Source organism: Symsagittifera roscoffensis, chromosome 10, assembly GCF_963678635.1.
Source record: "Symsagittifera roscoffensis chromosome 10, txSymRosc1.1, whole genome shotgun sequence".
NCBI classification, from domain to species: domain Eukaryota; kingdom Metazoa; phylum Xenacoelomorpha; order Acoela; family Convolutidae; genus Symsagittifera; species Symsagittifera roscoffensis.
The window spans coordinates 12,263,309-12,286,308 of NC_087071.1; the positions used below are offsets into that span (position 1 = coordinate 12,263,309).

Here is a 23,000-nt window from a genome sequence, read left to right on the forward strand (position 1 = left end):
TGATACATTAAAAACTGGCTTTTTAAAACCAGAAATAAAAATGGAAGTACTTGGAATACATTGTTCATACTTTGATTGCTGGTATCTGACATCATTTCTCACGGTTGATGTACAAATTATGGTCAAGCTCTACAAGTTATTAGATCCAAAATAGGCTTTATATCAGCAAGCTTGCGAGCATTGTGTTATGTTACGAGGTCCGCTTTTACCCAATCCAACTCGTATAAAATAGTGTTCATTTTAGAAACACTGTGCTGCATAGTATTCGCAGTTTAATAACAGTAGTCTTTTCTACTTCTTGTGAGTGGCTATTCTTAGCGCTTTCAATGGTCACTGACTCAGTTGTGTAAGGCAGTCGTCTTGGTTGTTCGAGGCCGTAGATTCGATTCCCGTAAAGCGTATCATTAATGTTTTCAATTTGTTGCGTTTTTTCTAATTGTTTGAATTAGATTTTCTTCCTGCGTTTAAATAAGACTTTTCAAAAAGTAAAAACCTTGATTTGTGTTTTCTTTCTCTTAAAGTGTGGAAGATCCTCAGATCTTCTGGTAACGTCCACAACGTTGTTTTTACAAAAACTTATCGGTCAAGGTGTCAAAAACAGTATTTTAGCAGAACACAATTTTCAAAGGTAACAAAACTGCTCGTGTAGAGAAGGCAGATGACAATATGACCCCTCCAACCGTGCTCGAAGTAGGAATTGAACGCACGACCTTCGTGTTGAGAGACGCTTGCCTTGCCCCAATCGGCCAAGGCTGCTTCGATAGTCTTTTAAATGGCCTCAAACAGTTTTGATTGAATGTAAACCATTTTTTGAGCCCCCAACAGCCAATATAAAATAGTTAAGTGTTAAAGTTTGAGTCCTACCTGGAATCAATACAACCGATCAGCTTGCCTCAATGCAATGCTGAGCAATTTTGAGTGCAAGATAGTTTGCCGCGCCCAAATATTTGACGTTTGCTTTCAGAAACAATGTAAATCTTCAAAGCGCGCATTCAAAAGCAGGAGTTTCTAAGTTTTTCAGATTTTTACCTCATCGATTTCAAGATTGTCCGAGAAAAACCTAGTTACAGGACAAGATGATGATTTAGGACGATAAGAAAGACCAGGGGCGTTAGATGGTAAATCGGCTGGAAGAGTTAATAGACATCTCAGCGGTGATTTTTTTCGGAATGCTGTTTTTACAGCACGGCAGTTTGGAGCGACAGTTCCTGTTATTAAAACAGTTTTGCGTCGCGTAGGTTTTCGTTGCAGAAGACCGTTTCGATGGCCAATTCTTCTGCAGAAACATTACCAGAGATGTCTTGCTTGGGCTTAGAGGCCTGCTGGAGGTATCGTGATAGAAAAAAAACACTCGTTATTGACGAATTTCGCTTCTCACTGAACTCAGACGACAGGCGATGTCGTATTTACAGACAGAAAACTTGCCGACTTATGTTTTAAAATATTCGTCAGTTCGATAGAACAGCCAGCAAAGTTTAATTATATGGTGTAGAATCTCAGAATCTACCGACCGTATTGCGCATAGTGAGCAGTATATTGCGACAAAGCATTAAGGGTTTAATTACTAACTTTTTTGCTTGTTACGTAAATAGTTATGGGCGTTTCAGCAAGATACTGCCCCCTACCATTCAGCCCGATTGACTTCGCTTTTTCTAGTGAGGACTAAGAGTTCCAGTGTTGTCATGGCCATCTTTTAGCCTCGAGCTAAATCCTATTGAGCATGCGAGGGATGTTATGAAAGGATAAGTTTGGCAAGGTCGTTTTCAAATCTTGGTGTAATTGGCACGAAGAATTGTTAAAGCCTGGAACACTTTAACCCTTGAAGTTAGAAATAACTTGATCAAATTTATGCTGATAAGAGGGAGGCCATACTGGCTTTTAATTGATTTCTGTTTTGGTTTCGTTTTGACACCCATTTTAAACTTACTGTTTCGATTCTAAATTTCACCAACTTTATTAGTTGCGTACTTTTTTCTTCGGTATAAGATATTTCAGAACACGAAGTAAGGAAAAACTAAATCAAGTAATTACGAAAGACGCACAAAGATAGATAGTTGCTGTGCAAGAAGCACAGAATGTTGCAACCACCTTGATGCAAGAGAAGAAATTCTTTAATGACGTTATTTTACTTTGTTAACAAGAATAAACAAAGTTTTTTGAAAAAATTTCCTGTGTTTTTTTAAATATGCGATTGATTGTGTGTTTCATTGTAAGTTCAGTTGATTTCCTCTGTTCAAAGGAAAACAAATTCCACTAGCGAACAGCAAAAGTGTAAAGTTCACAATAAAACATGAGCGACTTCTAGTTTCGAAAGTCGAATTAATTTTTAGATTTTTAAGCGGAAAAAAATGTTTACTGATCCAAGTTTTCTCAAACTGAGTTAGTTTTCTCGAAAAACTGTCAATCGCAAATTTTTCAAGAAATTCAAAAAGCTTCAAGGCCTTTTTTTTTCTTCGAAGTCGGAAAGTTAAGATTTTTTAAGAAGTAAAAATCAAATCATTATATATTGTCTGTTTACTTGCGTTCATTGACTCTTTTTCAACTTTCTGTTGGCTATGTTTTTTTAGAATGCGAGTTGCGACTATTAAGTTTTCATATGATCTATTTTATCTTTCTCTTTACGAACTTACCTTTGTTGTCAAAACTGCCTGGAAATAATTAAAACACGGGCTCTTGCCTAGAGTTCCTTCCCTCTTTCGAGAGTCGTCGGAACAAGGTTCTTGAAAGACCGAATGAGGTAAATAAAAATGTAAATAGGGTAATTTTGAGAAACCTAATCAGTTTTTTTAAAAAAAGATTAAGATTTAACTTAATGGCCAAAAAATCTCGTAATAATTCGACTGATTTTTATATTTTAACTTAATTGATAATTTAGATTAAAGGACAAAAAAATCTGAGATAATTCAATGTTCAATAAAAAATGATTCCACAATGTTCCAATAAAAAATTATCTTAATCTCTCATTACGTCAAAATAGAATTGTACTTATGAATGCCGGTTCTTCTAGATCAATCTTCCATAAAACTCTTCCATAGGGAGCTGGAGTGGTCGTCTCATCTTTGTAGTGATAATCTTGAAATTCAGGAATCGGAGGTGCATCCGGTTTTGGCATTGCTACCTCAGTGGACAAAATTCCGAATTTTCAGTGCAAATACTTGTTACGAAACGTTGGTTACTAAATTATTCGTTTCGGAATCAGGAATTCCAAAAAAGCATCAGCCTGTTGCGTGGAGTTTCCAAATTTTTGGCAATTTTTCAGTTTTTTTCTGTGAAATGTCGATTCTTGGGATTATTGAAACTGGTGTTTATGATAAAGAATTTTAAGTTCAATGAATTTTGTCCACTTTTGAAGTTAATCGCTTTGATAAAGTTGATGCTGCAAATCGTCTTTATGCTGAAAAGTCGGATTTTGATCACGCGAAAAGATAGTGTTTAGTGCTTCACGGGGCTGAAACCATTCCGATTTTCAGAAGATTTTTTTGTATCAAATTGCACTGAAAGCAAAGGGACATCAATTTTTGGAAGGTTTTTTTTCTGTTCGAAATTGATATACAACACTTTAAAGCATAAATGAAATTTCACCAGAGACTTGTCAGTAGTTTTTGCTATAAATCATTCTTTTGTTTTAGACAATTCGATATCAAAAACTAGCCACCCAAAACGAACAACGAGCAAATTCATACGAAAAAGAGTTGGACCGAATTTCGAACCAACATATCGAAGCAATACAAGAAAAAGATTTCGCGATCAAAAAACTACAAAAACAACTCGAAGAATTCAAATCGAATCTAAACAGTGGAAATAACGACTCAGTTATAAGTAATATTAATACTAGTTCTACGTGGAGTAATTTCGACTGGCAAGCAGATACCTCCGATATTACAGTAACTTCCGAGCAAGCAGTTTTTGAAACACCGGATTTATTAGTGCCTGAAACTGCGGATGGTACAAGTTTTAAATTGGAAAAACTACAACAAGAAAATGAAAACTTGAGACTCGAACTTGAAGAACTAGAAACTTTTCAAACTGAAAAATTTGAAGCTTTAGAAACCTCTCATAAAGAAAAGATACAAAGTCTAGAAAAGTTCTACAAGTCGAAACTAGAGTGCGTAAAAGCCGAAAATTTAGCATATCAAAATTCAGTATCAAAAAGTTCGGATGAATTTTCTCAGCAAACTGAAAGTTTAGTTCAAGCTGAAAACTTTTCTCAAACGGCTGAAAAGCGTGAAGAAAATGCTGAAGTGCAAACAACAGATATTCAAGAAGCCGAAAACGAACCCAACCAATCAGAATTTGCCATTCCAAATGATTTCGACCCTGCAACTCATTCGTCGCTTGAACACTATTCGTGCACTGTCATCCAAGAACGAATGCCGGCTTTAGCTCGTGCATTGAATGAAGTAATCCTGGAGAATCATGACTTGAAGCAGGCCATGAACAAGTGAGTATAATTATTCCGACCACGAAGTGGAAAGCACTTTGTTTTGGATGTGAATTACTTTTTGTTTTTAATTTAAAATAAGGTGCAACAAATCGTGATCTGATTGTTATGAAAAATGTTTCCAAAAATTTTCCGAGTGTCAAGAAAAACCGGTCTAGAAATTATGCTTCGTAGTCCAATTTAGAACAAGCAGAAGTTTGATCAACTGGGATAAAAACTAAGTTATTGGTGAAAAGCTCGTTTTGAAACTGTCAGCGCTTCCTCGGCAGCTCAAATTCAAAAACTGTAGAAAGATCTTTTTTTTTATTTCTGTCTTTCGAAAAACCTATTGCCAGAAGTTGCAATTCCTAAAGAGTTAATAAATGATTGATTTAGGTTTTTTTTCACTTTGCAATTTGACTTAACGCGTTCAAAATGCGCTATCAATAACCAAACTAAAGCGGATATGTTGTAACGAATACTCTGGATTGTTTTCATGAAGGGATCTAAATTTTGGAAAATCAGCGGATTAACAAATGCTTTTTACAGGCATTTCTTGAATCTCTTAAAAGCTTTAAAATAATGATTTTGTTCTTTTTTGGAGCTCGTTTGACTCTTTTATTATCTGTTGACGAAAATCATTGAACTTTGGGTGTGGAAAAAATTTGGGTGATTTATTACAATAGGTGGTAGATTAAAGTTAAATAGCTGAATCGCTTGTTGCTATACTTCAAAGACTATTTGTAATTTATTTTAGAGCCAAATTAGAGTGTGAAGTTTGAATTTTTGAAAAAGAGAAATCATCTAGCAGTGTAATGTATTAACCAAAACTATCTAAGTAGCTTGTACAATTGATTGAAAATTAATTGAATATTTTTTGCCTTATAGGTCTCATATTTAATATGTGCGCTACTCGAATAGTTCTCAAAATTGCCATCTATTGTAACACACCAAAACTTGTTTAAAACTTCGTTTATTTGGTTCAAAATTTTCGGTTAGCATGAATCAGGCATTAATCATGAATTTAAATTAGTTTTTAATTCTACTGTAACAAAGATTTGACGGGGGTTTTCAATTTATACGTCTTTTTTCTCAGTTTCACTTGTTAAGATGAGGTAGTTAATTTTAAGTTCCTTACTTTCTCTGCGCAGTGAAACTATGTGAACAACTGTTTTAAATTTTTTTGAAAAAGTAGTAGTTTTCGAAATGTCATTACTTTGATCTGAAAAAAAAATTGTTGTTGTTCCGACCACGGAAAGTGGGGAGGAACTTTGTATTCGGGTGTGTTAGTTTTTTTCTGTTTTGTTTTCCATTTCGCAAATAATCATCAGAATAGGTCGAGTGATACATCGTATTAAAGACCTTTTAGTCGTGAATCGAACGACATCAAAAAGTTTTCAAAAAGTTGCTTCAATGTTTTACAATTTTTGAGTTTTCGTCCGATTTCGAGCGAGTTAAGCGATCGAGTAACGTTCGTTAGATATGAAATTGGGCCATTTAGCCTTAAAAACTTAAATTTACTGAAAGGAAAATTAGTAAGTAGTTAAATTAGAAAATGCGAATGTGGTCGGAACATTCTGTGCTACTTGTGCAGCAACCGGATATACTTGTTTCTTTATATATTCAAATCAGGGTTGCATAAAAATCTGATGTATATTCTCGATTGATTTAAATCCGATTTTTATTATTTTACCTTGATTTTTTCGATTTTTATTGGAAGCGTTTTTGTTTTAAGAATCAATTAATTTACGCACAATTACTGATTCAACATCCAAAAGAAGAACAAAAGTTTCTGAGACTGGAATTGATAAATCCGAAAGTGCTGAAAATTTTTTTCATTTAAAAGTATGCTATGAAGAGCGAAGTACATAACGAATGTAAATACTGCAAGCTGGGTTATATGTTTACCGCGGCACTTGGCAGGATAACACAAGGCTTGATTTTTTTAAATCTTACGATTAAAATCCGATTTAAATCATTGATTTAAATCAAGTTGATTTTAATCATGCAACCCTGATTCAAATCTTCGTTGAGGTTGTAATTTAGTTATTAGTTGAAGTAGTAATGATATGAACAGCTTTTACCCGTTTGCCTACTGGAATTCAAGTAAAACAATAAATATGTTTAGTGCCCCCTCCGTATCCATGGCAGATGATTCCGACCTCCAAAAACACGACCACCATCAGAACAGCTGTGGAAGTAGTGCGAGGAGTGAGGGCGGGAGTACGATTGATTCGACTAGTAGTTGGCATCTGATAGCTTCCCAGGGCAAACCGACAACTGTGGTGACGACCCCTTCATCGCCTATTAGTAAGTTAACCTTTGTTCGAATCAAGTGAAAATGGTTTTTCGCGTTTGTAAAAAAGAGATGGTAGCTGTCCAAATTGTTGGTCTTTGTTCTGAAAGTGACTAGACCCATGTAAACATTCTCTCCCATCACCCCACCCCACACACGTCGACAAGTGAACCCCCCAGCCGAAAAAAGACGAATTGAGCATTAAACAGTTTATTCGATAACAATGCAAAAAATTCCAATGACAGCCGATCATTTTTATCACAGTACTTTTTTATTCTATCAAAAATGGGCTGATAACAATCCAAGTTGTTCCGACTTTCGAAGAAAGTCTCAGAATATTTGTGCTCAGAGTATTTTTTTTTTCTACAGACCAATTTCGACCTTTTAGTTGGCATTTCTCGTAAAGTTATGGGGGTTAAAAGATAGCCAATTTGGGACAATCACCACTCGATATATTACGCGCTATTACCTTGAGACTACAAAGGCCAGGGGTTTGAATCCACCCGAGACCCAGTTTTTTTCAAACTTCTTCGTATTATCATCCGTCTGTTTGTTTTTTGTCGGCTCAGCTGCCGTAGAACGGACTCTTCTCGTAGTTTCAATTTTCTTCTAGCTTTCTGACTGCCATTTCCAAAGCCCCATTTTTGTTGCGGAAATTTCGTTGCACTTCACCGAAATTTTTTTCATGAAAATATTTCTAAAAAGCTTTTCTTGTGTTAACAATTTGTCCAACAGATTCACTAAATCGTTTTCTCAAGCCTTCATTTTTGTCAAGCCATTGACATATTTTCATTTTGTGTGTATTTCAAATACCCGTTCTATTCAGTATTTGTTTTCTATGTTGGTTTTAAATTTACCAATTCCGGTTCAATGTTATGTCCGTTTTTTGGTTACTCGGTTTCCTATTCATTTATACTTAATAGCGGATTCATATTGCGTTACCTGCCGAGCGAAAGAAGTTTCTTATGCGTGCGAGTCTTTTGAGAGGGTGATTAGGTTGTTTTTAAAATATTTTAGGTTTTTTCTGCAAAAAAGTGTTGGCTCAACGACAGCTCAAAAACGGTCGGATGTTTACCGCTTCGTTGTTTTGATGCAAATTTAACATTCAATTGTGTTAATCGGCATGTTTACTGTATATATTTTTTCAGTTTTTTTTTAACTTTGTCGGCTTTGCTAGCTTCTTTCCTCTCAATGTCTGTATGCTAGTTCGTCATGCTGTTTGTATTGTATCGCAAGTGGTGTGAATCTCTGCTTCGCCTGTGTCGATCAATTTTCAGTGAATACAAGACATCTTCCATCAAAGTCTCTGAACGAACCACCGATTAAAATTAGTGTATATGACAACACCTCAAAAGTGCAAATAAAGTACACATTTATTTTTCGTTTAAATTATAGACGACTGCAGTAAACCAGGTTCGCCTGTGCAAATCCAGTTCCTGAATCAGGGACAACAGACAGAACCAGCTGAAGACGAAGAAGTGAAAACACCAATTGTTCAGTCAGTCATAACTCAGTTGGGCTTCGACTTCTTCGAGGTGAGTCAAACATTCGGGTCCAAAAATGTCTTCTAGGTATTTCTTTCTGTAATTGTAAATTCAAGTCAAAGGTTTTTCAAATTTCCCGCTCCTCGTAAACCTACACCATCGTAAAAGATTTTCCCATAAATTATTTATACGGCAATTTTAATATTTACAATTGCGAGAGCAAGTGTATTGTAGTCGGGAACTAGACTTTTTGTATCCATGGGCAACTTTTCTTACACATTTGTAATTGAAATTGATGCTGCTTTTTGAATCGCAGCTTTAAATTCGGAAATACTTAGTCCTCAGAAAATAATAAAAGCTTGCATAATGCTAGTGCTTGTGTTTCTCGTCTGCTTTTCTGAAATTGAATTTTTTGCATTTCCAAAAACAATTGTTGATTTTTTATGGCAAAAATTTATTTTGCCAGTTTGTCTTCAGATCAATTGGCGTCTAATTTTGTGTTTTTGGCTTAATGAATGCTCGGAAATTACTAAAAACTTGTTTAATGCTGTGAAAAATTTTTGTCACTTATTCACGTTGCCCTTTTGTGTGAACTATATCAACAAGAGTCATTTTAAAAAGCCTTTACTTAAAGCGATTCCAGCAAAAAGTATTAAAGAAACTTGAAAAAGGTCGTTATTTTGTCCCTAATAATGAGTCTGAGAATTATCTGACATTAAGTCTCATAGCATCTGATAGTTCGATTCGATTGATCACTGAAGGTTGCTTTTGTTTCAAAAAATGCGTCTGTTTACTATGGCAATTAAATTATAATCTAATTCATTGTGTAATTTTTAAATTGAAGTATTCATGAAGTCAGAAATTAGTAATTTTCATTCTTTAAAAAAACTTCTGGGAAAAAAGGTGGCAACTTTTTTTTTATTTCAGCTCGACCATTTAGCCACTTATCTTTCCACACATCAACCAGATAAAAACCCAGAAATCGACTTAGAACTGTTGCAAACAGAAGCCTCAAACTTAAACACATCGAACTTACTACTTCTATCTCAGAAATTGATAAAAGAACGAAGTGAAGCGTTACTGAGGTTCGAAGAGGTATCAGCCAGGTTGCAAAAGTCGAACAAAACTCAGGTTAGAATATTATTCACTTCTCAGTTTTTGATGCTGTTTCAGTTCTCCGTGCGTGATTGGTTATTATGATGGAGAACATAATACTTTTTAGACAAAATGGTAATTTTTGAGGATCTTAAAAATTCACTAATCAGTTTACATGGCAGTTTAGCAATTTTATTTGTAAAGTTAGCGGGAACAATTGTCTCGGAATCACAAATTAGGTTTTTATTATTCACCCAAGCGAGGCCATATTTTTTCAAATACCGTCCATTGCTGAAGATTAGTTAGCGGAACTCCAAACAGCTCCCATCAAACCCGATATCAACCAGTGTTTTAACTGTTTTTTTCAAGGCTTTATGAAAGAAGTTATTTATCACTTTCTTAGGTCGCAGTCTCTAGTTTTAATGTTTTACTTCACCAAAAATTCATTTTCTCGCGGTTAACTTTTGGCTTCTTTTCGCTTGCGAATAGCAAGCGTTAAATAATCAGAACAAACTTTTTTGATTTAAACAACTTTGTTTACGGTTGCGACCGTAGTGTATTAGTACGAATCTTCTTTTTTCCAACCTAACTCGCAATTGAAAGTGTTCATTTATTTGGAGGCTTTTTTGCTTTAATCGCGATCTGTAGCATTGGAAATTTCTTAACATCTGTTCTCTGCTTTGTTTGTGGCCAGTGATTCTGATTTATTAAGCTTCCGTGACTGAATGGTCAGTGCGTGAGACTCATAATCTCTAGGTTGCAGATCGAATCCCAGAAGTGAAGGAATTTTGACTAATTCGAGTCTAATTTTTACTCTTTCTAATTGCAGTATTTAACGCTGTTTTTGTCGTGTTCGAGCTTCGCCTCTGTGTTAATAAAATCACTTGCATCATTTCGTACAACAAAAGTTGTTCCACAAGAAGAGCTAAAGGCTGCATTTTTCCTACCCACAGTGCCCATTGTTATGCCTTTTTGTTGCATAGTTTTTGGCAGTTCAATAGCATGTATTCTCCTTTTTAGGAGTGACTAGTGGTTGGTTTCTGTAAAAGGCAGCTCTTCAAAACAAATTGCTAAAACGAAGGCAAGTTACTTGCTTCAAATACGCAAGTCAATATGTCTCAAAAGGAAAACGTGATCGATTTTCAGTTTCGAAAATCAATGAATTTTTAGATGTCCCAGCAAAAAAAAATACTTTTTGATCCAATTTTTTTTCTAATTGGGTTAGTTTTATAACACAAGCAAAGCTTGTGTGATAGTAAGAACTCTCTTTTTTTCCAAGCTAAGTCGCAAATGTTAGTGATCATTTTGAAAGTGTTCATTTTGATCAATAACCAGCTATTAAGTACAGCCAATGCTAAAGATATTAACACAGACTATTATATTACAAATAGCAGTTCAGCTTCAAGGTATCTTGGATCTGTAGCGTAGATGTAGGAAGGAGTCCCACAACAAATAAAGAGGGTTCGAACCTGGGCAGGGTCCGATGTTTCTAATGAAATTTTTCGTATACTAGTTAAAATGCGTCCGCTCTATTAATTGAGGCATGTTTGGTGGTAAAGTTCTTTTTTTTTTCAAATTGACTGGAACTGCTAATGCGTCACAATTGGCTTGCGTCACTTAGCAATTGTGTAGACTCATAATTGGCGTGCGTAACGTAAGAAATTTTGTATACGCAAATTTTTACTCATTCAGTTTTTCCCAGAAGCGTTATCGTTCATATTTTTGCTTTTGTATGCCAAGTGGAACTTCGCCTCTGTGTAAAAAATTGTCAATAAGAGAGTTTTAAAATTGCAAAACTTGAACGTGTTCGTTTTTTTTTGTCGAAGGGTGAAAAATAAGTTCATTTTTCAATTATTTCAAAAAGTTTTGGTTGATTTCCTTGACTTCTTTTACACTGTTCAAACGTTTGGTTGGCTGTTTTGACATACTGATGGAGATGTCAGTTTCTGAAAATATTGATGTGTTACAATTGTTTTTTCTTTGTCACGTCCTCAAATAACTGTTTCTTTATAACGCTTTCAACTCCTTCATGGTTATTTCAATTTTTTTCTAAGATGATACAAACTTCTGCTTCGCAATGTCAGTTAAAACTGTTATTTCAGCCTTTGGAAACGAAACCAGGTGAAGATGAAAAGCTTTCCTCTGAAAATGAAAGACTGCAATCTCGCATTAAAGAACTTTCAATTGCCTTGGAACTCGCCGATCAGGAATTACAGAAAATAGACATCCATGCAATAAGTTCAGCTTCTCAAGACCAGACATTAGAAAGACGCTCTAACCATTCTGAGAGCTCAGAATGTGTGAATTGTGAAGATTTGAAGCAAACTCAGTTTCTGCTGGAAGAATCTTTATTATCGAATCAAAAAATGGAAGTGGTTATGGAGGATCAAAAACTAAGTTTGGAGGAACTGCAGGAAAATTTAAATAATCTTCAAGTCAAAAATTCTAAATTAGTGGCTAAAAATCAATCTTTGCAAGATTTGACCGAAGAATTAGTCACTCAAATCTCAGAAAGTGAGAAAAATTTGGAGAAATTAAAACAATCTCAAATAGAAGTTTTAAGAAATTCTGAAAATAACGAAGATTTGAATCAAGATAACATTGATCTAAGTAGATCACCTGAATTTCAACTTACCATTGTAACTGAGTTACAAAATGAAGTTGTATCTTTGAAAAAGAAGTTGAAAAGGAGCAAAATAGGGTTGGAATCGGGAACTGGCAGTAAAGAAAGTCCAAGTCCTAATTTACAGACAACATTCCCGTTAGAAAACTCAGAAAGATCTGTATTAGAACAAGCTTTACTTGACAAAGAAGAAGTAATAATGCGGTTGAATCGTGAAATTGAAGGTTTCAAAATGACGATTTCTGAATTGTACCGAGAAAATAACTCTAGATTTGAAACGCAGTCGGAATTAATATCTCTGAAAGATCAATTGATAGGTCTTCAAAGTACACTGGAAAAGCAAGAAGATCAATTAATCGATAAAGATTTTACTATTGAAAGATTGCAACAAGATTTTGAAAATCTGAAATCTCAACATTCCGAAGAAATTGATGCACTAAAATCAGAAGTTGAAAAGTTCCAGGCTTCTTGCGAAGACTTGGGAAGCAAGGAAAAACGTTTAAATGTCGAAATCTCAAACCTAATGCAAAATTTAGATGTCGTTACTTTAAAATACGAAGGAATTTTGAAAATGTTTTCTGAGTTAAGCGATGATTATTTTCCTCAAAATGAAAATTTGAAGCAAATTGGAAATCAAGAATCAATAAATTGTTTGTTGGAAGAAATTAAAGTAGCGTTGAAGGAAAATCAGGATTTGAAATCGGTTTTGGAATCTGAAAACGAAGAAAAAGACCAAAGCGTCGTGAAAATATCTGAACTTAATAGTGCACTTAAAAACGTGAACAGTGATCTGGAGCTTGAACGGAAGTCGAACTTGGAACTCCGTGAACAAATCCAAGAAATGATGAATAAACTTTCAAATGTTACCAACGAGACAAACGAATATGGACTTCGCCTTAGACAAGTTTCAGAAAAATTAGCATCTTCAATACACGAAAAATGTGATCTCAACACGAAAATTAATAGTTTATTACTCGAAAGAGAATTGTTATTAAAATCGATCGAAAAACTAAAAGCCGAGAAAGAATCTTTAATAAAAGAAATTACTGCTCTGCAAAAAGAACTTGATGATGTTAAAGATGTTTGCGAAAAATTAACAGTCGAAATTGAAGAATTAGTTAGCAGAAATAGTGAAATTAGCGACGAAGTTAATCGAGAAACTGCAATTTTACACGATGATTTTTATGTCAAAAATGAGCGTTTACATTCGGAAGTTTCAGAATTAAAATCAAAAATTGCCTCGCTTGAAAACGACCTGCAAAATTCAGAGATTAACAAAGACGAAGTTTTGAGCCAGCTAGAAGTAAAAAACAACGAGTTAGCTGAAGTTAACGTAGAATTGAAATCAGTTTACGCCGAATTGGAAAGTATTTTTGAAACAAGTGATTGTTCAGAAATTTCAAAAATTGTCTCTTGGATGAAGAATGAAACAGAACGAATTGAGAGTGAATGTGTCTCAAAAACTCAACAGTTTATCGAAATATCAGAAGAATTTGAATCCTTGAAACAAGAATTTAGAATTAAAGACAAAGAATTTAGATCAAACGAATACAAAGCAAAACGACTAGAACGTGATAATGATGAGTTAAAGCTGAAAGTTCAGAACTTAGCAGATAAAAACGAATATTCATCAGATGAATCAAAATTACTGGAAGAGAAAAACCAAAGCTTAGCTGGGACAATTGAGCAATTAGAAAATTATTTGCAAATTTCAGAGAAAAAATTGAGTGACACTTTAAGCGGTGATTGGGAACAAAGGTATGAAAAAGAACGCGAAACAGTCGAAACTCAAAAAAGTCAAATTCTGGAGTTGAGAAGTTTAGTCGAAGGTTACGAAAGTCAGTTAAATGAGGCTCTTGAGGATTACGAGTCGCTAAAACAGCGATATAATTCAGTTTCAGAGAGGGTTTCTGGCAATGATCGGGCTTTTCAGGAAGAAATTTCTACTTTAAAAGAGAAAATTAGTTCAGCTACTTCTGAAAAACTTGAATTTGAGAAACAAATCATAGATTCGAGAAATGAAATTGAAAGTTTGACTCAGCAATTACAAGAAATGTTCAATAAAGTGCAAAAATCTGAAATGGTGGTTAATGAAAAAGATAATCTTATTGTAAGTCTGAATGAAAAATTATCGAATACCAGAGATAAATTATCGACAACTGAAAAATCGTTGCAAAATTTAGAACAGCAAACGACTGAAAAGCTTTCAGAGTATCAGCACGTTTTTGAAGTGAAATCAGAATTAGAAGAAAGTGCCGAAAAATTGCAAACAGAAATAGAGAAATTAAGAACTAAAAACGAAGCTTTAAGCGAAATTTTAAACGAAAACGAAACTGGTTGGAACCAAAAATTCAAAAAGCAGCAAGAAGATTTCGAAAATTATGCGCAGCAAGCTTACCAAGTAAGAGCGCACTATGATCAGCTGCTCTTCGCTTATAACGAGAAAACACAGCTGTATTCAGAGTTGGAAAAAACGGTAGAAACTTTACGAGAAGAGAACTCCAAACTAGAAGAAAAGTTGATTGATTCATCATCTATGGCGCCAATGACCTTGAGTGAACCGGAAATTTGCACGGAAGTTGTTCAAAATGTGACGTCATCCTCGGGTTATCCGCCAGATTTGGTTCAAATTTCCTCTGCTGGTGGTCAAAAAATGGCGATTGAGGTTTTGCAAAAGGAAATCAACTCCAAGAATGATTTAATCTCGCAACTGAAAGTAGATATTTCAAAAGAACAAGAAGTCGTGCGAGCAAAAAATGAAGAGTTGAAGAAATTTGAAGAAAAGGTAAAAAAAAGTCAGTGATTTTTTTGTATTATAATGAAAATGCGAAGATTTTAAGAACAGGTAAAACAATCCTAATTGAAAAAATTTACTGGCAAAGGAATAGATAAATCAAAAATATCGTAAATTTTGTTGAATTTTGGGCGTGAATAGCGCATATGTTCGATGAATTCCACCACATGGTTTTTCTTGCGAAAGAAAGGCATGGCGTTTTACAGAGATATTGCACAAAAGACTCAAATAATAATAAGGATGATGTTTTAAGTTGTATTGTTTTTTTTCTTCTTAATATAACTAAAATAACCTCTCAACCCTTTCTCATATAATGTTTGGTTAGAGACAGAATATGATTTTAATACGAAAATAATATAGTAATAGAGTATTTTCAGTTTTTGTTTTTCAGATAGCCGACCTAACCTCCCAACTGGCGCTTAAATCCAGCCAACTGCAAGACATGACTTCCAAAAACGACAAACTCGCCCACGAATTAGTGAGGCTGAGAGACCACATGTTGAAGATAGAAGAGGGATATACAATGGAGGCATTGACGGCTGAGGAGAGAGAGAAGAATTTGAGGACTAAGTTGTACCAAGTGGAAGACCATTTGCAGAGACTGACAAGTAGCAGTAATGTCATCGAGTAAGTGAACTTGATATTTACACAACATGAATTTGATAGCACGAAGTGATTACTTTTTTTGTTTTTTTTTAGGAAAAGTCTGAAAGTTTGTTCACGCTCGCCGTTTAACTAGATTTGATTTTTTGCCCGCAGTTTTTAATTTAGTTGCGTTCAGTATTTTGAATTACTCCAACTTCTAATTTAATGCTGTTTTTTTTGCTGAAAAACTTTATTCGGCTTAAATGGTTTGGGCTTATATTTTATTGGCTTAGTGACCTAAATTGAGGTCGTTTCAAAGGAAGCATACGTTTTATGCTTCTTTCCAGATCACACAGAATGCTAAAAATCTTAGAATAAAATTTATAGTTCTATGTTTTTCATGACAACAAATATATTTTCGGTTCTACGGGAAGTGATTTAAGTTTCGTCGGCTCAGTTGCCGCTTGTTAATTATTTTTTGAGTTTTTATTTCTTATCGTCGATAGTGTTTCTGGACGTTTTTTTTCGCAAATAGAGCTTGATTCCAGATAACATTTTGAGTTTTTTAAGTCGTGGTTTTGTGAAGTGTTTTGTATAGGATTTTCTTTTCCTGGACATTCATTTTTTTCCATTTTTGTCTCAGTAGATTGTGGTTTGTTTTATATCGACTTAGTAGTCTCTTTTTCAGTAGTTTTATGCGCGAAAAGTGTTTTTCGTTAGCCTGTGTGTGTTATGATGGAGAAAAGGACGGAAAAGTTTTTAATTAGTTTTGAATAAAAAAAATCGGATCGAAGAGATTATGTTCAGGTCTTTTCGGCTTTGTCACCACTTGGTTGATTTTGTTTCGACGCTGATTCTTCATTCTATTGTTTGGGCATGTTTTTTCACGTATATAGTGTTCATTTCGATAGATCTAGTTGTATCGTAAGTGGTGCGAAGCTCAGCTTCCCCTCTGTGTTATTTTTTCTGCTAGCAAAACTCCGCTGGGCCTGGTGAATGAGCAATTGCCGATCATCCCGTTGCGTAGGATAAAAATATATTTTTTAGTTTGATCAAACTGATGTTCCGAGCGCTCCCAAGAACTCGGGACTTTATAAAGACTCCTTTTAAAGACTATTTACCTGAGGTTTTTGCGTCACTGACAATCTTTTGAATACATCAGTCAAAAGTACTCCCTCCCCCATTAAATTTCATCCCCCGGTGATCATTATGATTGATAATGGCTATGTCGAGTCTATCTCCTTTTTTTTATCAGCTCGGAGCTACTGTCCAAAATGAGCGAGCAGGAGAAACAGTTGACAGAAGTGACCAGTAGAGCCAATCAGTTGGAGACCCAATTAGAGGAGACAAGTGACCAGATGAGACTGTACAAGGATGCCAGTCAGAACCTCCAGATGGTACTGGAAAACTTCCAGAAAGGTGGGTTGGATACTTAGGCGCGAAAGTGCTATGAAATGCTCTATGAAGCTAATAATCGATCAAATTATTTTATAACTGGTTTCTTATAAACAGTTTTTTTTTAGTTAACAGCAGCCATTATAAATCAATTTGAAATCAATTTTCAGAAAATATGTGGCAGAAAGTCACAAACATCTTGACCATTTTAAAAAGTCTTCAGTCGTTAAAAATGTGTGTCAATTTTTCTGATATTGATGTTAATTTGCTGGATGGAAAAACTCTATTAGAAATTTTAAATCACGAGGCATATTATTCATAGTTTCATAGCATTCATTGTCTCATAGCAATACATTCATTATTTCAGAGCAGGAACGTGAGAAACATACCCTGGAAGAGACTTTCGACCACCGTGTCCAGTCCCTCCAAGAAGAAAAACGCCAACTGGAGTCAAAAGTGGCCAAACTCACTTCACGTGTGGGCAAACAGCAGGAGTTGCTCGAACAGGCGGCCCATTTGAGTGGGGAGATGGAATTGAGGGAGGAGGAAATTGAGAGGTTGAGGGGGGAGGTGGATGCTCAGATGGTGCAGGTGAGATTAGGGATGAGATGTGTGTGTGTGTGTGTGTGTGCGCGCGCGTGTGTGTGTGTGTGCGTGTGTGTGTGTGTGTGTGCGTGTGTGTGTGTGTGTGTGTGCGTGTGTGTGTGCGTGCGTGTGTGTGCGCGTGTGTGTGTGTGCGTGTGTGTGTTTGTGTGTGTGTGGGGGGGGGGTTGGGAGTTGGTAGTCGGTAGTTTGATATTAGAGACAAAAAACGCAGCTTTCTGAAAAAAAACGCGTACTGTTTCGATATTTTCATGGCCGATCTTGGATTTTAAAATGACACAAGAAATTACTATAGTATTCCTTATGAAACAGTTGAGTAAGTTTTCATTTGTTTTTGAAGGAAAAAAGCCTCGTAGCAAAAGCTGTGTTAAAAAAATGGCTTTCCCAAGGAAAGAAAAAAATATATTTGGCAGCGAACGATTATATCAGAATCATTGCTAGTGTAATTTTTACAGGTGACCAAATGGAAAAAGAAGGCACAAGAAGCAGTAGGTGTGGGCGAAAAGGTTGAGAAACAACTTGTGCGGAATCTGTTGGTTGCCTATCTAACTGTGCCTGCGAATAAAAAGACGGACGCTTTAAATATGATAGCGAGATTCTTGGAGTTCTCGGAACAGGAGATAAACAAGGTAAAATTTAGATTTCAGATTGTTTCTCGAGACCTGATGTCGAATTAAGCTTACATAATTATAATAAATACTTTGTTATAATATTTGCTGCGCGTAATTCCTATTTTTTCAGAACATTTCGTTATTTTTTGTAAGTCTTTTTTAAAACTATGGCATGCGCCTCTGAACACGAGGATCGTGTGTTCGAATCCGACTTCGGTTATGTTTCAAGGGGTCATAGAGTCATCCGCCTCCTCAAGGTGGGACCTGCTACGGCAAAATGGATGACATCCCCCTCCACCACGGTTGGTCCTGCATTGAGTAACACAGGGGTTTAAAACGAGAGAAGTCAAATTTAGAGTTTGCAATACGCCTGGTTCATTTTAGCGGTTGAACCAATTTAAATTATCACTGATTGATACATCGACATTTGCACATTTAAATAGACAACACATTGATTCAACGGTTGATAAATCACTTATGCTCGAATAAATTAGGATAGCTCAATAGATTCTACAAGCCGGTGTCTTCCTTTTACTAGAGAGCTGGTATCATCTCATACGAAACAAGAACTTGGGAGAAAAGGTAAAGAAAAAATTTCTTTTGTGATACAGTGAAAAATAAAACCTGAAAATACATTTTTTTGAAAATTATACAAATATAATTTTTTGTACAGCAGTGTAATTCAGTTTGTGTGATACAAAGATCAAAGATGTTTGAAACGTTTTCAAATTTTTGCTCTGTATTAATTGCCCAGGGTGGCCACGGTATCAGTGCCCGCAAATCAGTGTGTCGCAAAAAAAAACGTACAACTTTTGTTCACTCATCCATTAAAAAATGAAAAGGGCTTGCGCAGTAAGAGTTTTTTCAAGTAGTGCGAGCAGTTCCTCTGCGAAAATATTTCTGAAGCAAAACTTCTGTAAAATATAGTTTTTTGAAGCAAATGTTTGAGAATATATATTTTCAAAATATTGTTTTTAATTGTCGTAAATGTTGGTCGAAAAGCAGAAAACGCTATTGTTAAGAATTGATTAACGTAGTTCAGACTATTTATTGGTCGTGATGATTTTTTTAGAAGCCGTAAGATTTGTTCAAGGCTCAAATTTGATTTTTTGCGACTTGACTTTCAATTTTTGAAGTTTTTTTCTTTATTAAAAGGAAGGCACACTCCACATCCACTATCGAACAACAAAAGTGTAAATGTACCAAAAATTTTCTTCGACTTCTAGTCTCGAAAGTGTTTTTAAAGTTCATATTTCCCTGTGGAATATAAATTTCACTTTTTGATCCAGTTTGTTCAATTTGGGTTAATTTTACCTAAATTTTGAGATAAAAAAGTGTATTCTAAAGTTTTCTAGAAGTTCAATGAGCTTGAAGGCATCTAATTTTTTCTTTGAAACTCGAAAATTGAGGTTTTTTGAAGAAACAAATGTGATTATTTTTATGTTTACTTGAGCTCGTTGACTCTTTTGACACAAGCAAAGCTTGTGTGATAGTATGAACTCTTTTTTTTTCAACCTAAGTCGCAAATATTAGTGTTCATTTTGAAAGTGTTCGTTTTGATCAATAACCAGCTATTAACTACAGCCAATGCTAAGGATGTTACCACAGACTATTATATTACACTTAGCACTTAAGCTATAGAGGTAGCGAATGAGGCCCGCAACAAAATAAGAGGGTTCGCATCTGGGCAGGCTCGGTTGTTTTCATTGAACTTTTTCGTATACTAATTAAATTTCGTCCGATCTGTAATTTGAGGCACGTTACTTGGTAATTTTCTTTTTTTTTTAAGTGGCTGGTACTGTTAATGCGTCATAATTCGCTTGCGTCACTTAGCAATTATGATGACTCAAAATTGGCGTGAGTCACTTAAGAAAATTTGTAGACTCAAAGTTCTGCTCATTCAGTTTTCCCAGTAGGTCTTATTTTTGCTCTCTGTCCAAATATCTGTTGGCTATGTTTGGAAGATACGCCTGGCAATCATTTTTTGCAGGGTCGGCAATTTTTGAGACACCATGGCCACCTTGTTGCCCGAAACGAGATATATGGCGAGATTTTCTAGCTAAGTTCTGAACCCGGTGCTAACCCTTCTTAAACTAAAGCACGCGCCTCTGAACACGAAGATCGTGTGTTCGAATCCGACTTCGGTTATGTTTCAAGGGGTCATAGAGTCATCCGCCTCCTCAAAGTGGGACCTGCTACGGCAAAATGGATGACATCCCCCCTCCACCACGGTTGGTCCTGCACTGAGTAACACAGAGGGTTAAAAATGAGAAAAGTCTAATTAAGAGTTTTCAATACGCCCGGTTCATTTTAGTATTTCAAATAAACAACACATTGATTCAACGGTTGATAAATCCTTCATGATAGAATAAATTAGAATAGCTCCATAGATTCTACAGAGTCGGTGTCTTCCTTTTACTAGAGAGCTGGTATCATCTTATACAAAGCAGGAAATTGGAAGAAAGACGCGCCGATAAGGTTAAGAAAAAATTCTATTGTGATATACTGAAAAATAAGACTTGAAAATACATTTTTTTGAAAAGCATACAAATATAATTTTTGTACAGCAGTGTAATTCAGTTTGTGTGATACAACGATGTTTGAAACGTTTTCAAATTTTTGCTCTGTATTAATTGCCCATGGTGGCCACGGTATCAGTGCCCGCAAATCAGTGTCACAAAAAAAACGTACAACTTTTGTTCACTCATCCATTAAAAATGAAAAGGGCTTGCGCAGTAAGAGTTTTTTCAAGTAGTGCGAGCAGTTCCTCTGCGAATATATTTCTGAAGCAAAACTTCTGTAAAATATAGTTTTTTGAAGCAAATGTTTGAGAATATATATTTTCAAAACATTGTTTTTAATTGTCGTAAATGTTGGTCGAAAAGCAGAAAACGCTATTGTTAAGAATTGATTAACGTAGTTCAGACTATTTATTGGTCGTGATGATTTTTTTTAGAAGCCGTAAGATTTGTTCAAGGCTCAAATTTGATTTTTTGCGACCTGACTTTCAATTTTGAAGTTTTTTTTCTTTATTAAAAGGAAGGCACACTCCACATCCACTATCGAACAACAAAAGTGTAAATGTACCAAAAAATTTTGTTCGACTTCTAGTCTCGAAAGTGTTTTTAAAATTCATATTTCCCTGTGGAATATAAATTTCACTTTTTGATCCAGTTTGGTCAATTTGGGTTAATTTTACCTAAGTTTTGAGATAAAAAAAGTGTTTGTCCTAAATTTTTCTAGAAATTCAATGAGCTTGAAGGCATCTATTTTTTTTCTTTGAAATTCGAAAGTTGAGGTTTTTGAAGAAACAAATGTGATTATTTTTATGTTTACTTGCGCTCGTTGACTCTTTTGACACAAGCAAAGCTTGTGTGATAGTATGAACTCTTTCCAAATTAAGTCGCAAATATTAGTGTTCATTTTGAAAGTGTTCATTTTGATCAATAACCAGCTATTAACTACAGCCAATGCTAAGGATGTTACCACAGACTATTATATTACACTTAGCACTTAAGCTATAGAGGTAGCGAAGGAGGCCCGCAACAAAATAAGAGGGTTCGCATCTGGGCAGGCTCGGTTGTTTTCACCGAACTTTTTCGTATACTAATTAAAATTCGTCCGCTCTGTAATTTGAGGCACGTTAGTTGGTAATTTTTTTTTCGAAGTGGCTGGTACTGCTAATGCGTCATATTTGGCTTGCGTCACTTAGCAATTATGATGACTCATAATTGGCGTGCGTCACCTAAGAAATTTTGTAGACTCAAAGTTTTGCTCATTCAGTTTTCCCAGTAGGTCTTATTTTTGCTCTGTGTCCAAATATCTGTTGGCTATGTTTGGAAGATACGCCTGGCAATCATTTTTTTCAAGGTCCGCAATTTTTGAGACACCATGGCCACCTTGTTGCCCGAAACGAGTTATATGGCGAGATTTTCTAGCCAAGTTCTGAACACGGTGCTGCCAGTTTTAAGCTTCCAACTTTCCCTAATTTTTAATGTGTTCATTTTAGGTTGGAATCAATGCTCAACGTGGTTGGTTCTCAGGATGGATTCCTGCAACGCCTGCAAGCTCAATATCCCAGCAAAATAAACAATCCATAAATACAGAAAACACAGAACAGGAATCGTTCACGAAGAAATTTATCGAATTCTTAGAAAACGAATCAACCCAACCGACTGTTGTATCGTTACCTCATCATCATTTGAACCCACAAACAATGGGCGAAATGACGATTGAAACTGGATTTGGTAGTTCCGGCAAAGCAAGTCAGCTCAGTCCGGCAAGTAGTACTGGGTCCTCCTCGTCGACGAGGTTCAATTTTGGCGCGCAATCTAGGCCAGGTGATAGCAAAGGGGGATTCAATCCGTTTTCGCCTTCAGTTTTACCCCAACTAAGACCGCAACATTCACCTAGTCCATCTTTAAGTGGTAATAGTCAGTCTTCCCTTGATGACAATAGTGAGCAACAAAGTAGTTCAAGACATCATTTTTCGAACCAACATTCGGGAGGTTCGAAAACAAGTCAAATGACGTCATCGCGAGAAGGTTCTAGAAGAAGTAGCAATAGTTCCTCAGTTGTGCAAGGTGGCGTGGGTGTGTCAGCTTCGGGTGTAGTTTTCACGTCTGGGGGTCAAGGTTACTCGAGTGATGATAATTCGGACAGCGTTTCGTCTAGTGTGTCGACGAGAGCAGAGAACAGTTTTCTGAAAGATTTATTGAAAGAACACTAATCGAACTAATTATAAAATTTATACCAACTCAATTAAAGTAGAAGCAGATTTTGTTGTTATTGGACCTTCTTTTGATTTTCAAGTAACTAAAGGGTGAATTAAATCGCGATTTTAGAGCCAAAAAATAAATAGGAAAGTTTTTAGACTCTGCCTCTATTTTTTCACTAAGTTCCGTTTTAACTCGGAATTGAATTATTAATTTCCCGCTTTCATTTTTGAAAAGAATGCTTAGAACTTTGAAGTTTTTTTCAAAGAAATTTACAGATTTAGCTCGAATAATATTTGATTAAGTTAGAATGAAAGTGTACTAGAATTATACAAAAGTTGAAATATAATGAAATTTTTACTTGGTGCTAGTGGTTTTT

General features: G+C 35.4%; 2 protein-coding genes across 3 annotated transcripts in view; one reads left to right on the top strand and one right to left on the bottom strand.

Moving 5' to 3' along the window:
* LOC134855093 (thyroid receptor-interacting protein 11-like) overlaps positions 1-23,000 on the bottom strand; it is a 172,153-nt gene that overhangs the window by 41,837 nt on the left and 107,316 nt on the right. The gene's annotated exons all lie outside the window — the stretch shown is intronic.
* Positions 3,656-22,691, top strand: LOC134855249 (thyroid receptor-interacting protein 11-like; the record flags this gene model as incomplete). 2 transcript variants are annotated; one of them, XM_063871715.1, is given in 10 exon segments in its annotated part: positions 3,656-4,441; positions 6,549-6,730; positions 8,112-8,251; positions 9,128-9,331; positions 11,398-14,703; positions 15,104-15,339; positions 16,553-16,716; positions 17,060-17,283; positions 17,751-17,924; positions 21,916-22,691. In XM_063871715.1, coding segments are annotated over 10 exon segments (6,136 nt in total), but the record flags the coding sequence as incomplete, so codon positions are not given.